The 15,899-nt window shown below is 35.9% G+C and overlaps 1 protein-coding gene across 4 annotated transcripts in view; it reads right to left on the bottom strand.

Moving 5' to 3' along the window:
- Positions 1-15,899, bottom strand: part of PIGN (phosphatidylinositol glycan anchor biosynthesis class N) — a 95,059-nt gene that overhangs the window by 39,094 nt on the left and 40,066 nt on the right. For all 4 annotated transcript variants that reach the window (XM_047767022.1, XM_047767020.1, XM_047767021.1 and 1 more), the window contains 6 exons: positions 12,610-12,688; positions 11,505-11,687; positions 6,665-6,804; positions 3,221-3,320; positions 3,025-3,117; positions 1,867-1,958 (listed from right to left, as the gene is read on the bottom strand). In XM_047767022.1, the coding sequence (XP_047622978.1) occupies positions 1,867-1,958; positions 3,025-3,117; positions 3,221-3,320; positions 6,665-6,804; positions 11,505-11,687; positions 12,610-12,688 (687 nt within the window). The remainder of the gene's footprint in view (positions 1-1,866; positions 1,959-3,024; positions 3,118-3,220; positions 3,321-6,664; positions 6,805-11,504; positions 11,688-12,609; positions 12,689-15,899) is intronic.

The raw sequence follows: 15,899 nt of genomic DNA, 5'->3' as shown, positions 1-15,899 counted from the left end.
AGGTACGTGCCAAATTTCTTTTATTTATTTTTATTACTCAATGAATTTATTACATTTATAGTTGTACAATGATCATCACAATCCAATTTTATAGGATTTCCATCCCACAACCCCAGTGCATCTCCCCACTCCCCAAACTGTCTTCTTTGGGAACCATCTTTCAAATTCTGTGACTCAGCCAAATTTCTATGGAGACCATTAATATAATTTCTTTTCCTTTTAGCATATGATAAGTCCTGTTCAACCATGTCAACAATGCTTGAGCAGGACAGGCGGGCAGACACTGATGAATGGAAGGAGTGGGGCTTTATAGAGAAAAAAGCAAGCACTCACAGAGCAATGGGAAGCAAACAATACATTAAAATGTTTGAATTCATCTTCACACATACTATTTAGTTTATGACAGCTGCAAAACATTTTCACTTAGCAACTAATAAAGAATGACTTAGATAAAAGTCTTTAGAATTCAATGTAATTTTTTGGACTTTGATAATAAAGTAACTTATTAGCAAAGCCTCAAAAATGGAATAATTCCTAATCTATTCCATATTGTCATTCTCACAGAAATGAGATAAAATGTGTTAATTTATAGATAACAAACACTTTAAAATTAACACATATTTTAAAAAAAACTGTTTAATCTTCTTCCAGACAAAAAAGATAAACACTCATCTATTAAAGACTAGATTAGAAAGCTAAAAAAATCTGCTTACACAGAGTTCAAAAGAAAGTAACATAGATGATTACATGATTAGAAAATAAGAGAGGAAATGTTAAGTGAAATAGTGATCATTTTGCTTGCCAAACACACACATAGCTGGTAGATTATGTGCTAATAATTTCAAGTTAAAAATAAAGGTAACCAACTATTTTACAGATTTGTTCAGGATATATTGAAGAGAAATAAATACAACAGCAGAATGGAGAATTCGGGTAAGTTATATAGAATTTTCTAACCACTTAAGTGACAAAACATGAGAAAGTTGTCAAGGTACACAGTTTCTTCCCCTGGAAATCTTTACCTTCAGATTAGAAGAAAGTTTCATTTTTCTAAGACATTTAAAATGTGGATATGTTAAAAAAAAGAAAAGAAAAGAAAATTTTCGGAGTTCCCATTGTGGCACAGTGGAAATGAATCCAACTAGGAACCATGAGGTTTCAGGTTCGATCCTTAGCCTCACTCAGTAGGTTAAGGATCCGGTGTTGCCAAGAGCTGTGGTGTAGGGTTGCAGACACGGCTCGGATCTGGCATTGCTGTGGCTATGGCGCAGGACAGCAGACCCCTAGCCTGGGAACCCCCATATGCTGCAGGTGCAGCCCTAAAGAGAAAAAAAAAGTAAAATGTGGATATACTTAAGGGCAAAGACAGAGATTACATCAATCATCAAAGGCTTCTGGACCCTTTAATTTTGGAAAAAGAACATTTTTTTTATGTGAAACCTTTTACTAATTCTCCAATATAAGAAACGCACAAAAGCTTTTTTTTTCTTAGTTATCACTGGCACAATTTCATTTTTTATGAAGACCCAGAAGCATCCCTAGGGAAGTTGAATGCCTCTCAAAGCCTGGGCCATAATTATGACTAATAGGAGTTCCCTGATGGTGGTTAAGGATCTGGTATTGTCACTACTGTCGCTTGGGTCACTGCTGTGACCGGGGTTCAGTCTCTGTCCTGGGAACTTATGCATGCTGTGGGCATGGCTAAAAGAAAAAATATTATGACTAATGGTTTGATATTAGTATTTCAACTTCTAGTTCATTCATGTGATTTTAAACTCATGACCAAACATCAGGTTCATGTTTTATAGAGGTGACTGAGAAAAACAATTGCCTTAAAAAGAAAATAAGTTAAAATGTTGTTCATACACTAGAAAGATATCTGGCTTTCGTCCTACAACAGGCATCAGTGGGAACACTGCCAGGAGCAAACAGAAGAAAATCCAACTCAGTGAGGTGCTCTAAAATAAAGAAAAAAAATTATCTTTAGACAATTATAGTACAGAAAACTGTATTCAGTGTTTCACAGATTACATGGCTGTGAAACTAAAAGGAAAAGCCAAAGCCTTTTATCTACTTACTTTAAAAAGTAATATGGTTACTGTTTTGTGAAGGACTTGTTATAATAGTTACTGTAGTTGGTGTGATACAGACAATGCCTCATTTAATTCTCACAATAACCTCGAGAGGGAGATTATATTATTCATGGTATTTCAGAGGAGGAAACCAAGCTCAGAGATGTTAAAGTGAAAGTAGCATCAGATCTGTGACTAATAAATGAAACAGCCAGGATTTAAACTTAGGTCTGCCATTTCCAATCAAGCAATTCATTCAATTATGTCCTGCCATATATTGAGGACATCTTTAAGAAGGCTGGCCTGCAATCATTTGATTGCATCTAGGAGGGAAATAAGTTAAAACACTTTTATAATTAGATTAAGACAAAAAAAATCATTGATAATCCCATTAATTGAAAAATTTTATAGGTTCTCATGGGGTAGAAAGAAGATATTTCTATCTTGCAGTTTCCTCCACCAGAAAGCATCAAAGTGGAGACATGAGAGTATTCTTTGTAGGAGCACACTGTAATGACCTACATAGTTAAAGGAAGAAAATCAGGTGTAATTATATTTTAAACTAATCTGTCGTTAATATATACTTCTCCAGAGAAAGAATGAGATGGCTCCGGACCAGGAGGGAGATGAGTCCTCTGACTTGAGTCCAGAGCATGGCCCCTTATGCCACCTCGGTGCCCTGGGCAGTTCCTCCTGGCTTTTAGATAGTTGAGGCTAGAGCAATCTAGGAAGTGCTTCAGAGAAGGATGCAAGACAGTTTACTTTGATGTGAAAGTCTATATGAATCACTGAAACCTTAAAGTCAACGCTAGTCCTTCTGTCAAAAGGACCCGGCTCTTTTCATAAGGACATATTCTACCTTTCCTTAAGAAAATGAACAATTCCCTGAGTTAAACACATATCAAGACAAAGTCGCTATGAATCTATCCAACATTGAAGTGAGCACCTGTACCTTTGCTCGAGTCCACAGTGGAGTGATAAATGGCCAACCTGCAAATGCGATGAGTCCAGCTGTAAGCATATAGCGGTAGAAAAAACTGACAACCTAGTAATGCAATCCAAAGAAGAAAGGGAAAATGAAGCCATTTCAAAGGAGTAACATGTGTACAAAAGACTTGGAAAATGTTATAGGGTGGTAAATTACTTACTAATACTTCAACTCCCAGGATAAAGAGTAACAAGTATCCAACAAAGTGATTTGGAGGGTTGGTCAACAATAATGTGACAAAGTCTTGAATAACTGGAAATCTGTTTAACAAGATTATTTATAAAAAGATTATTTATAATCTATACTAAATGTAAAAAATTACATCTCATACAGTAAAAAAATATAAATTTTGTGCATAGACATCAAGGAATTCTGAATTCATAGATTTTTCAATAACTAAGATAATCTCTAACAGATTTGTTTCAGTGGGTTTATCTACCTAAATCTCTTTTTGAAACATGGAAGTATTTTAAGAAAAATGTAACTTCTGAATTAATTTGATAATGATCACAAAAATTTGCTTGTTTTTTTTATAAACATTAATGACAAAAAACAAGTCTCATTTGATCTCAGTATGAATATGGGCACATACAATTACAGATAGAATATCAGAAATAAAATACAATGAACTCAAATGAATAATAAGTGAACATTTTAAAAATTCACTAAGGTTAATTTTATACTGAAATCCCATCTGCCTTAATAAAATGAAGGTACGTTTTCCTAAATTAGGTAAAGAAATTTTTTTTTCTTTTGTCTTTTTAGGGCTGCACCTGTGGCGTATGGAAGTTCCCAGGCTAGGGGCTGAATTGGAGCTGCAGCTGCTGGCCTATGCCATAGCCACTGCAATGTGGGATCCAAGCTGCGTCTTCGACCTACCCCACAGCTCATAGCAATGTCGGATCCTTAACCCACTGAACAAGGCCAGGGATTGAACTGCATCCTCACGGATACTAGTTGGCTTTGTTAACCACCAAGCCATGACAAGAACTCTGAGAAAATTTTAACTGCACTTTTTCACTGGACTAAAGAACCTTTTCCAAACTAGTTTAAGATGTCACTAAATGTACACTAATTGCAATTAAATGTGAATTCATAACCATTAAAAATGCATTACATACTTCAGTACTTTTTATATTTCATCACTGGAAAAAAATTTTAGCATTTGTAGTGCATTATTAAGTAGGCAGTTATAAAAGGTCAGTATCATTTAGTTTATAGCCATTTTCTGATTGAAAACAGTGGTTACATTAATGCCATCAGGAGTTCCCGTTGTGGCTCAGTGGAAATGAATCTGACTAGCATCCATGAGGATGCAGGTTCAATCCCTGGCCTTGCTCAGTGGGTTAAGGACCTGGCATTGCCATGAGCTGTGGTGTAAGTCGAAGATGTGGCTCGGATCTGGCGTTGCTGTAGCTGTGGTGTAGCTCTGATTCAATCCCTAGCCTGGGAACCTCCATATGCCATGGGTGTAGCCCTAAAAAGCAAAGCAAAAAAAAAAAAAAAGAAGCCTTCAAAATGAGTAAGGTGACATATAGAAAAGCCAACACCAGTAAAAAGGAGAATGCTTCTTTTATTCTCAACAGTGATGATTTTGTAAAATCATTTAGTTTTTTTTTTCCTAGAAGAAAAGTCAAGTTTTATGTTTTATTTTCTTTATAAGCTATCAAAAAGATAACGATAGAACACAACTACTTTCAAAATCACATTGTCTCTTTTTTTTTTTCTTTTTTTATGACCATATCTGCAGCATGTGGAAGTTTCCAGGCCAGGGGTCAAATCAGAGCCCACAGGCACAGCAATACCAGATCTGAACCACATCTGTGAACTTTGCTGCAGCTTGCAGCAATGCTGGATGCTTAACTCACTGAGCAAGGCCAGGGATCAAATCTGAATCCTCACAGACACCATGTCAGGTTCTTAACCTGCTGAGCCACAACGGGAACTTCCACATTATCTCTTAAAGTTTAAATATATATGTGTTCTTCATAAGTAGAACATTTAATAATTCAGGAGGGAACTTTGGATAAAACCTTTCATTCTGAAAAATTTTAAACCAGAGTAAATGACATCTTCTTGTCTTTTTGCCTTATACTTTTAAAATATTAATATTTAAAATATTTTAATATTAATTTTTATTTTTGATGTTAAGAAGAGGTGGTCAAAGCTGGAGTAACAGAAGTTAGAATAAAAACACATGTTGCTGGCTAATCCTGAAAATACCCTTATTCTGGGTTGTTATTCTATGGTCAGCTTTTGGGGTCTGGTTTGCTTAAAGGATGCCCAAGACCAAGTTTAACTTCTAGATTACTGGTGTAAATATAGAGGGCAACAAGATCTGTACCATAACCCTCGTTGGCTAGGAGTGTGAACCAGCCCAACATTTTAGTGATTTTGTTTTAAAGTGCTTGAAACTCACATGAGAGCTCTACCTCTGATGTGTTCTACAATGGTAAGAACCCATTTCAAGTCCAACTTGTGAGGAAGCACAAGTAGAGCCACAGCACATGTGAATAATCTCCCCTAATCCCTGTATGTACACATTACTAGATTGAATTACAAACTTTCATTCATCTAGGTTTACATGACAGCTAGGAAAAGAAGAGCAAAAATGTGTGGGATGAAAGCATGCAAACTGCTTTGTGAAATAGGGAGATACACTGGAAACTGGGATGATGAGACAAGATCAAAATGTAAGTCACACCTGGTAACCTATTATCATTTAATTTTTACTCCAGATTTTTCTTATAAAAGATACACAAAGAAGGGAATGATGTCAATACTACCTCTGGGCAATAAAGATGAAGAGGGAAAAGAAAAACAAAAAGGATATTTATATGCAACATTTATGCTATTATGAATGAAATGAGAGGGCTTGGAGATTTGATGGTATTATATACTTTCATGACTTATGCTAGGAAACCTAATGCATTTTATTTATTTATTTATTTATTTAATTATTTATTCATTTATATTGTCTTTTGTCTTTTTTTAAGGTCTGCACCTGCAGCATATGGAGGTTTCCAGGCTAGGGGTCTAATCAGAGCCGACCTACGTCAGAGTCACAGCAACATGGGATCTGATGAGCCGCATCTGTGACCTAGACCACAGCTCATGGCAACGCCGGATCCTTAACTCACTGAGCGAGGCCAGGGATGAAACCCGCAATCTCATGGTTCCTAGTCAGGTTCGTTTCCACTGCGCCACAACAGGAACTCCTCTAATGCATTTTATTTTATTTTATTTTATTATTTTTTTTTGTCTTTTTTTAGCTATTTCTTGGGCCGCTCCCGCGGCATATGGAGGTTCCCAGGCTAGGGGTTGAATCGGAGCTGTAGCCACCGGCCTAGCCAGAGCCACAGCAACGCGGGATCCGAGCCGCGTCTGCAACCTACACCACAGCTCACAGCAACGCCAGATCGTTAACCCACTGAGCAAGGGCAGGGACCGAACCCGCCACCTCATGGTTCCTAGCCGGATTCGTTAACCACTGCGCCAGGACGGGAACTCCTTTTTTTTTTTTTTTTTTTTTTTTTCCCCTAACGCATTTTAAATACAAATTTAACTGTCAGTGAAAAACAAGACCGCAAGATGTGTTACTTACTCTCTTAGAACGGCATACCATATTGGCAATGGCAGCAAACAATAGACATAGTAAGTCCAGGGACAGGCTTGAAGCAGCAGGAAAAGTGCCACTAAAAGGCCAAGAGCTACAAAACTACAAAGCAGGAGATGGCTTGGTTTCTGAAAGTCAAACAAAACATTGACAACACTCAAAACTCATGCTAATTGATAGGTTTTTTAAAAAAGAGATTTTATAAAGAAAATATATTACATTCTTTCAACTAGATGATTAAGAACTGCATTTTAAAAAAATCTGTCATTGGAGAAGCATATTATAGAAGAAAAAAACTGGAGAACCTGGGATGCTTGCAATTAGGCAATTCTCGATTTAAAATGACTATGTTCTAAAGTTTGTTTGCAAGTAACCTGTTTGGCACTCTGAACATATTTCTCCTTAGTAACAATTTTAGAAATGTTGACTGAGTTCACTGACTAGCCCACAAAAGCCCACTGAATAGACAATAAACTGTGGGAGCTAATCTTCATTTGGAACAATGCTTCCATCTATTCGAGCTTTAACTTGACATGCTGCCCACGCTTCTCCCTCCACGGCCCAACCACAGTAGTTCATTCAGTCCTATCTTCTCTTCCTAACCACCTGCTAAACAAAAAGGAGCTCCTCAATGTCAGTCACTAGTGATGGCATCTATGGGCCGGGCAGGAGGTAATGATGCTCTGGGGCATGAGTAATGATGTAAAGGTCTGGGACAGAAATTCCAATAACTGGGAAAAGAATACAGTTATGGAAAGTTGTGATGCTAAGAACAGTACAGGAGGAAAAACAGGATTGGAGGGGTCACATTGTGCTCTCTTGCCTCCATGCCTTGTTTTCTCTCTCTGTTTTCCCCTTGCTTTGCTACCTAAGGTAAATAAGATGAAAATTAAGAATTACCTTCTGGAGGGGGGAGATTAGGGTAGAAAAGTAAAAGTTTTTTCCCTTTTATAATTCATCTCCTCTGGCATAAAGTGTCACAAGGGAAGTAAAGAAGACAAGATAAATTAGGGCAGAGTTGTAAAAATGAAGGTGAAACACAGCCTTATGATCAAGAGTTTGGAACCACACAGACCAGAATTCAAATCTGGCTCTGTCACTTGCTCACTGTATGACCATGAGCAAAGAGCAAAACCTAGATTCTGAGACAATTTCACCACATCTATAAAATGGGACTAATAATTCCCTGTTTATGAAGGTTAGTAATGCTTAAATGAAATTATGTAAAGAGCTTATTAACAAAATGCCCAGAATATTACTATTGCTTTATAAACAATGGTTACAACTATCACCTTTACTTTTCTTATCTCCTCCTCTACTTCTGTGCATTATTCCCAGAAGTTACTACAGAAACCAACAGTGGAAGTGGAGATGGGCGAGAAGCAGCGGAGGTCCCAGAGCAAGGGGATGGAAGAAGGGGCAAATCTCAAACAGATATGGACAGGTAGAGTCTCTAAGGCTAAAAATGCCTGAGGCAGGTATTCACCGTGGGAAATGGAATTGGTTTCACATCATTCTGACAATAGTAAAATAATAAGAAAATAAGTTTAAAAGAGTACCTAAAAAGACATTCATGGAACTTTCTAGAGTCAGTACAATACCATATAATTATTTAATCCTTTGACCCATAGAGTAATAGACATTACAGATAAACATCTAACTGTAGGAACCTAAATCAAAAAGAAATCTGTTCAGCCGAAGTAAAAGTGGAAAGGATTTTAAATAACAGGACTGCGGGGCATTTTTTTTTACCTCATCATGAATTAACTCTCTGCCTCCCCAGACCTTCTAAAAAACATCTTATGATAATGAACTATGCTGTGTGCTTGTGATTGCTCCTCCATCCAACCATTATTAGGTCACACACACAACTCCATGCTCTGTTCTAGGTGCTGGTCTTCAAGGAGTTTAAATTGTACAGATGGAGACGGAATTATAGAACTTGGCTTAAGGGGTTAACATTTTGAGACTTTACTAAGTAATGAGAGAATGAGGAAAGCACATGGCAAAATAAGGATACTTATGAAAGCAAAAGATATTAACTAACAAAAGCAAAGGAGAAGAGTATATGTTAGATGCAGAGTTCAATTAAAAGGTGTTGCGACAAATTACACTTAGAAAGAATGTGAACTACAGACTTGTCTGTAATAGTAATAAATTAGAAATGACCCATATAGGGAGTTCCTGCCATGGTACAGTTTAGAATCTGACTGCAGTGGCTTGGGTTGCTGCAGAAGTGCAAGTTCAATCCCCTGATTGGCTCAGTGGGTAAAGTATCTGGTGTTGCCGCATCTACAACATAGTTGCATTTCAGCTCAAATTCAATCCTTGGCCCAGGAACTTCAATATGCTGTGGGTACAGCCATTAAAAAAAAAAAATATATATATATATATATATATATATATATATATATATATATTCTACTGGTCTGTTTCTCTGGTTTAACTCTGATATAACAACTCTTCATTAAATAAAATCTAAACTCTAAAATCTAAGTTCTAAATAAAATCTAAACCTTTGATTACTTCAGCCTAATCTATATGGTGAGTATTATCTCCTATTATTAGTCCCTTGAACAAATCTCCCAAATTCTACCCAAACTGAAGTACTTATTTTGAGGGTAGCATAGTGTAGAAAGAGCATTAACTTAAGAATTAGGAGATATTAGTCCTGTCATTTAACACTTGGGTCCTTAGAGAAGACATTTGTCCCTGTGAGCCTAAATTCCCCCATCTATATTATGATAATCATAACCACTAAATTTAGGGTAGTATTAAGCATAACTGAATAACAATGTAAAACACCCAGGACAGTCCTAGAATAGCACAGTTTAACAAATAGTACCTATTATCCCAGCATAAAAATACATTTTCCCAACTCTGCCTCTGTTTATATCACTCAATTTGCTTTTAATTCTCATCCTGTCACTATAGCCTTATGTCAAATTTCTACCAAGACTTACTTTTTCCTATTACCATCACCCTAGCCAAAGTGAGATTTCCTTTGTATCACACTCAAGTACTCAACACATATTAAACTTGTCAAACATTTGTCTTTTGTAATGCAGTGTAGTATAATGACCTATACTTGATAAGGTGGTTATATGTGTACATCTCCTACCTACTTGATTTAATTCTAAGCTCCTTAAGGACAGAATCTGAATTTTGTATTTCTTGTTTTATCCTATGCAGCATTGTGCTATGCACTCAATAATTAAATATTCTCTACATTATCAGAATCCTAGCTGGATGGCCTTTTGCAAGTTAAACAGCTGCAGTTTCCTCTTTTGTACAGAAAAATTATAATGCCTACTTTCAGCACTGTTATGAGTTTAAAATGGCAAAATAAATTTCAAAACCCAGCTGAATGCCGAGATGTATCCATTACTAAAACACTTTTGTTTTTGTCTCTTTTCCTACCATGTAAGAAATTATTTCTATTCCAGCCAATTTCACATTCATTCAAATAATGAAAATTACTTGGGGGAAATGATTTAAGATACATTAAAGCATTGTAAAAAATGGAATAAACACTACTGTTCTTCCTTCCATTACAGAAAAGTAAAATATAAAATTGAAAAAAGTTACCAATGGAAATGTATGCAGATAATTATTATTAATAATACACCATCCAGATAAATTTTTAGAGGATTTGGACATGGTAATAATCATTGGAATGAATGAAGGAAAAGAAATGGAAGTGGCATATTCTCCCCAGTAAATGACAGTAATATATTTTAAAGGAGTAAAGTGATTTTCTTGGTTTGTTTTGTTCGTTTTTGTCTTTTTAGGGCCGCACTCATGGCATATGGAGGTTCCCAGGCTATGGGTTGAATCGGAGCTATAGCTGCCAGCCTACATCACAGCCTCAGCAACGCCAGCCAGATCTGAGATGCATCTGAGACCTACACCACAGCTCTCAGCAACGCTGGATCCTTAACCCACTGAGTGAGGCCAGGGGTCGAACCTGCATCCTCATGGATGCTAGTCATATTCATTTCCGCTGAGCCACAAAGGGAACTCCGAGTAAAGTGTTTTAATATAGTAAGACTATATATGTACTGTTATGTTTTCTCAGGTATATAAAGTACTATTAAAGAGGGGTGTTTTGTGTTTTTGTTTTTATATTGAAAACATAGTAAACTAGGGACTAATTCTTTTTTTTTTTCCTTTTTGGCCTTGTCCATAGCATGCAGAAGTTCCTGGGCCAAGGATCGAACCCACACCACTGCATTGATAATACTAGATCCTAAACCTGCTGAGCCATGAGGGAACTCTGGGACTAATTCTTAAAATGAGGATAAACAGAAAGTTCTAAAAATTTGTACTTAAGAATTTCACAAAGATGAAAAGGGTAAGGATAATTCCAGAAAAACATGTATCATTTTAAAAGGAACACTCTGAATAAGTGATTTTATTTCTTTCTAGCTCTTAACTTTATATCAGATAAAGTTAAATATATTGCTTTGAATTGTTTTCTGACTACCTGTACTGTAGAAAGATATGGAATACTTACAACATGCTAAGCAATTATAAAAATAAACAGAAAATCAGCACAGTTAATGCCATATGTGAATTTAAATGATACGGCTACCTTTATAGCCCTCCTAAGTTATAGGACCATCATTATTGACGCAATCTTTCACCAACTAAAGAAACAGAGATTACTGAGAAGAAAAGTCCCAATACAACAAGAGCAAATGAAATAGTTAGCTTAGTACATGTACATTATAAGAACTCATTACCGTTGACCTCATTTAATTTCTTTCCTCAGTCATAGTGATTTTACACCATCATCTGAATTTTTCATTGTATTTTCTGAACATACCTTGACTTCTTTACTAACACCTATGGTAAGGTTGCAATGAGACTTGATGATCAATAAAGAAGCATAAGATGTCCATCCCACAAAACCAAGAACAACATTGAAGCCCAAAAAGAATCTGTCGTAAGTGTGATAATAGGACAATCCTTTTAATGCAAGATTAATCAGCTCCTTGCAAAGGGAGACCTATGGAGAAAGAAAAATAAAATGACACATGGAAAGAATTTAAAAAATCTAAATTTCAAAGGAAGGTAATTATTAAAATTAAAGTAACTGTAGATGATGGATCAAGAACAGATTTTAGTTGTTCAAGGATCTTACTGAAGCATAAGAAAATTTCCTGAATAAAATGAATTTTTAAATCTTAATAAGAAAGGGCATTTTAAATGCAAGCTATCTATGAGACGTGTAGTGATTTTAAATGATTTATTCTGTTGAAATTATCTTCAGATGACATATGAAAGAAATGGCTAATATAGGTGCCAAATAATAGATGCCCACATTTACACCTTTTGACTTCTCATATCAGATTACACAAATCAGTTACAAAACATTATTAAAATAACAATATTTTAGAGACAAAGAATAGCTTGCCATTTTAAAACCATAACAAAAATAAGCATTAGAAATGCATCATACTACATAGGCAATTTTAGAAACTAAAAATAGAATTCTTCCTTATTTTAAAATTATATGAGACCATTTAACAAAGAGAAAATTAATGAAAAACATAGTGGGGTAGGAGTTGGGAAAAGTCAAAGCTTCACTATGAATCATTAAGCTTCTAATAGTGTGAAGCTAATTCTAAATGCACAAATATGTCATGTTCTAAAATACTGTGCATAAGTAGGGTGGCAGAAGCTTGGAATACACTTCCTCATTAGAGAAAATGGCAATTGTTCATTTCCAGTGTTAATGATAAAAAGTTTACATTATCTGAAACAAGAGAAATATGTCCATGGATAAAGCAGCTACATAGGAAATTCAACCCTTCCTTGAGGGTTCAGGAAAGCTCCTAGGCCTGTCCACTGTGCTTTCCATCATCATTCTTGCCCCATCCCATACCTGAATGATCAGCTATTTATATATACGAGGCCTACACACTTACTGCTTCATCATACTTCTTCTGTTTTATATAAGATCTTGCTTTTCTTAAAATGTTGATCTGCTTAGAATCAGAAAGTGACCTACACAAGAAAAAAAATGGTTTAGGTTTAAAATATTTCCTCATTTCAATTATATTTTTTCTTGGTTTTTCTGTTTGTTTGTTTAACTGAAAATAAAAGGATGGTCAAAACTGAGAAACCAGAGAAACAAACCTACCCTGAGCCAAATGATATCAAATTATATCTTTCAAGAAACAGCTTATTGTTAAATTTGGTTTTTTTTGATTCAAAGTTTCAACTACCAAACTCCACTTATGACAATCATATACTACATCATTGGAGGAAATGAAACGCTCTGGTTAACAAAGATATTCTGATTAAATTAATGTAATCAATGGAAAAGCAAACGAATGGTCTGCATTACAACGCTCACCCCTCTCATGCTCATAGTAGACTAACAGACAAGGCAGATTTACTGTGGTCCTTTGTACCCGAGTCAGGCAGGGCCTGAGAATTCGCATTATCAAAGAGATCCAGGCAGGAATTCCCATCATGGCGCAGCGGAAACGAACCCAACTAGGAACCATGAGGTCATGGGTTCGATTCCTGGCCTTGCTCAGTGGGTTAAGGATCCAGCGTTGCCGTGAGCTGTGGTGTAGGTCACAGATGCAGCTCGGATCTGGTGTTGCTGTGACTGTGGTGTAGGCCGGCAGCTGTAGCTCCGATTAGACCCCTAGCCAGGGAACCTCCATATGCTGCAGGTGTGGCCCTAAAAGACAAAAAAACCAAAAAACAAAAAACAGATCCAGGCATAGCATAACCAGCAAGTAAAGTTAGTGAACAATGTGAACCTATCTGCTATTTTTTTTATTACACCATATACGTTTTTGGTTCCATTATCTTACATTTCTCGTTCCACCATTTCTCTGTCCTAAGGTTTACCAAAGTAGAAAACTTAAATACATAGGAAATACTCCTAATACTGCATAAGTAATTTTTAAATAAGTATATTTAAACAGAAAATTGAACATGGACTGCTTAAGCAAATACTTTTACTTTCCAAAAGTGTCAAAAAAATTATTTAAGAATATATTAGGTTGGAAGTTCCCATTGTGGCTCAGCAGGTTATGAACTTGACTAGTATGCATGAGGATGCAGGTTCAATCCCTGGCCTCACTCAGTGGGTTAAGGATCCAGTGTTGCCCTGAGCTGTGGTGTAGGTCACAGATGTGGCTTGGATCCCATTTTGTTATGGCTATGGCCAGCAGCTGCAGCTCTGATTTGACCCCTAGCCTGGGAACTTCATATGTCATGGGTGCAGCCCTAAAAAGCAGAAAAAAAAAAATATATATATATATACATATATATATATATATATATTATGCTGGATCTTGTGAAATCTATATATATATATATATATATATATATATATATATTAATTTTTTTTGGTCTTTTCAGGGCCGTACCTGTGGCATATGGCTAGGTTTCAAATGGGAGCTGTAGCCGCCATCCTACCATAGCTCATGGCAATACAGGATCCTTAACCCAAATAAGCAAGGCCAGGGATCAAACCTGCATCCTCGTGGATGCTAGTCAGATTCATTTCTGCTGAGCCACGATGGGAACTCCTGAAATTGATATTTTTGTATGTCAAAAATGACTAAATTAAATTCTGGCAATTTCATGGCTCAACATATAATCATTTGTCTTCTTCCCACTTGGTTCAGCAGCTTCTAAAGAGTTAAGATGGAGATTTATAGAAAGGGCATCTTAAAAGCAATGTTACTCATTTGGGTAGGGTCATAGACATCTTTCAAAATCTGAAACTCGATCTAGAAACTAAACATAAACCCAAATCTTAAGTGTAACTTCAGAAAATTCATGAACCCCAGCAGCTTGTCTATGAACCCTCTAGAGTTCTATAGAGGTCCCTGATGGAGAATCTGTGCCTACTCCAAGGGATCCCAGATCTTTCCCTACCACCCTGTCAGACTGTGGGAAAATTCCCCACCCCCTGGACTCACTGGGATTTGGAGGAAAAAGGCACAAGGAAGCAAGAATACATTACAGAAAAACAAGTTACTTCAAAAGATTGCTATGTTCCAGTTCTCTGTCCTTTAGACACCACGCATTTTGGAATATCTTCCTAGAAGTCTTAGAAATGGAATTACAGGCCCAAAGGACATAGGCATTCTCTGAAGGCTACATCTAAGATGAATTTTCCAAAGTTCCATAAAACCCTTCTGGTTGATCTCCTTCTCCTTGCACTGATCCCCTCCACTTCCAAAATTACTGACTGCATCTTCTAATGTTCTTGGTATTGATATGGGTATCTTACTGTTTACTTCATCAATTCTCAACTAGCTGGACTACTGATGACCATCTGCTTCTAATCTATTTAATTTCCTACTATCCCAAACATATGCCCTCAGTTATAAAATGGTTAAACTCCCGATTCTTCATCTTGCTTGCACTGACATTAGCGTTAGTGTTCATAAAGATCCTCCCTCTCTGCTTTCCAAAATCAAATCTTCATCATCTTTTATGGGCCACTCCAAATCTTACCTCACACCATTAGCACTTTAGTGTGGTCTAATGATCAATTTATTTCTCTTCAATTAAATTTTAACCTCCATATGGACCATTAATTATTTTCGTTAATATCAATAATGCTTAGCAAACTTCAAAGCGCATAAAATGAATCAATAAATCTTAATTAAAATGTTATCAAAATATAAAAGTCCTAAAAAAGGAAGAAAATAAAAGAACATATATTGCCATTCTTAAAGCACCAATGTGCTAAACTACTTAAAAGGATTTTTTAAAAAGTTTGTCCAAAACTAAATTAAGCTAATTTCATATGTGTTCTCAAGTGAAATCTTAGGAAAAATGAAAGAAACATTTTAAAGATAAATATTTATATTAATCACATTATATATGAAACATTATGTTATATATGGAGTACTTAGGTTAAAAAAAGGGGCAGCCTAATTTATATCTAAATAATAGATATTATATTTTTCTAAATGGACAATTTATAAATCTAGGGACATATCAAAGGTTCAGAAATATGTCTGGAATTCATCAAAATGTTCTATTCAAACCTCAATGTATCATTACTAAAGACTCATAAACTCGTTCCCCATGTAATTTTTTGTTTTCCGTAAGTTGAGAGGGGTTTCAAATTAAGTCTCAGGATCACATATTTTAAGCATAAAGAAGTTTTGTGGGAAATGTAAAGTCCAGAATATAAAGTAATGTATAGATAGATATCACCTTTTCATATATCTAT

This window comes from Phacochoerus africanus, chromosome 2 (assembly GCF_016906955.1).
Source record: "Phacochoerus africanus isolate WHEZ1 chromosome 2, ROS_Pafr_v1, whole genome shotgun sequence".
In the NCBI taxonomy this organism is placed as follows: domain Eukaryota; kingdom Metazoa; phylum Chordata; class Mammalia; order Artiodactyla; family Suidae; genus Phacochoerus; species Phacochoerus africanus.
This window is presented reverse-complemented; position numbering and strand designations above follow the sequence as displayed.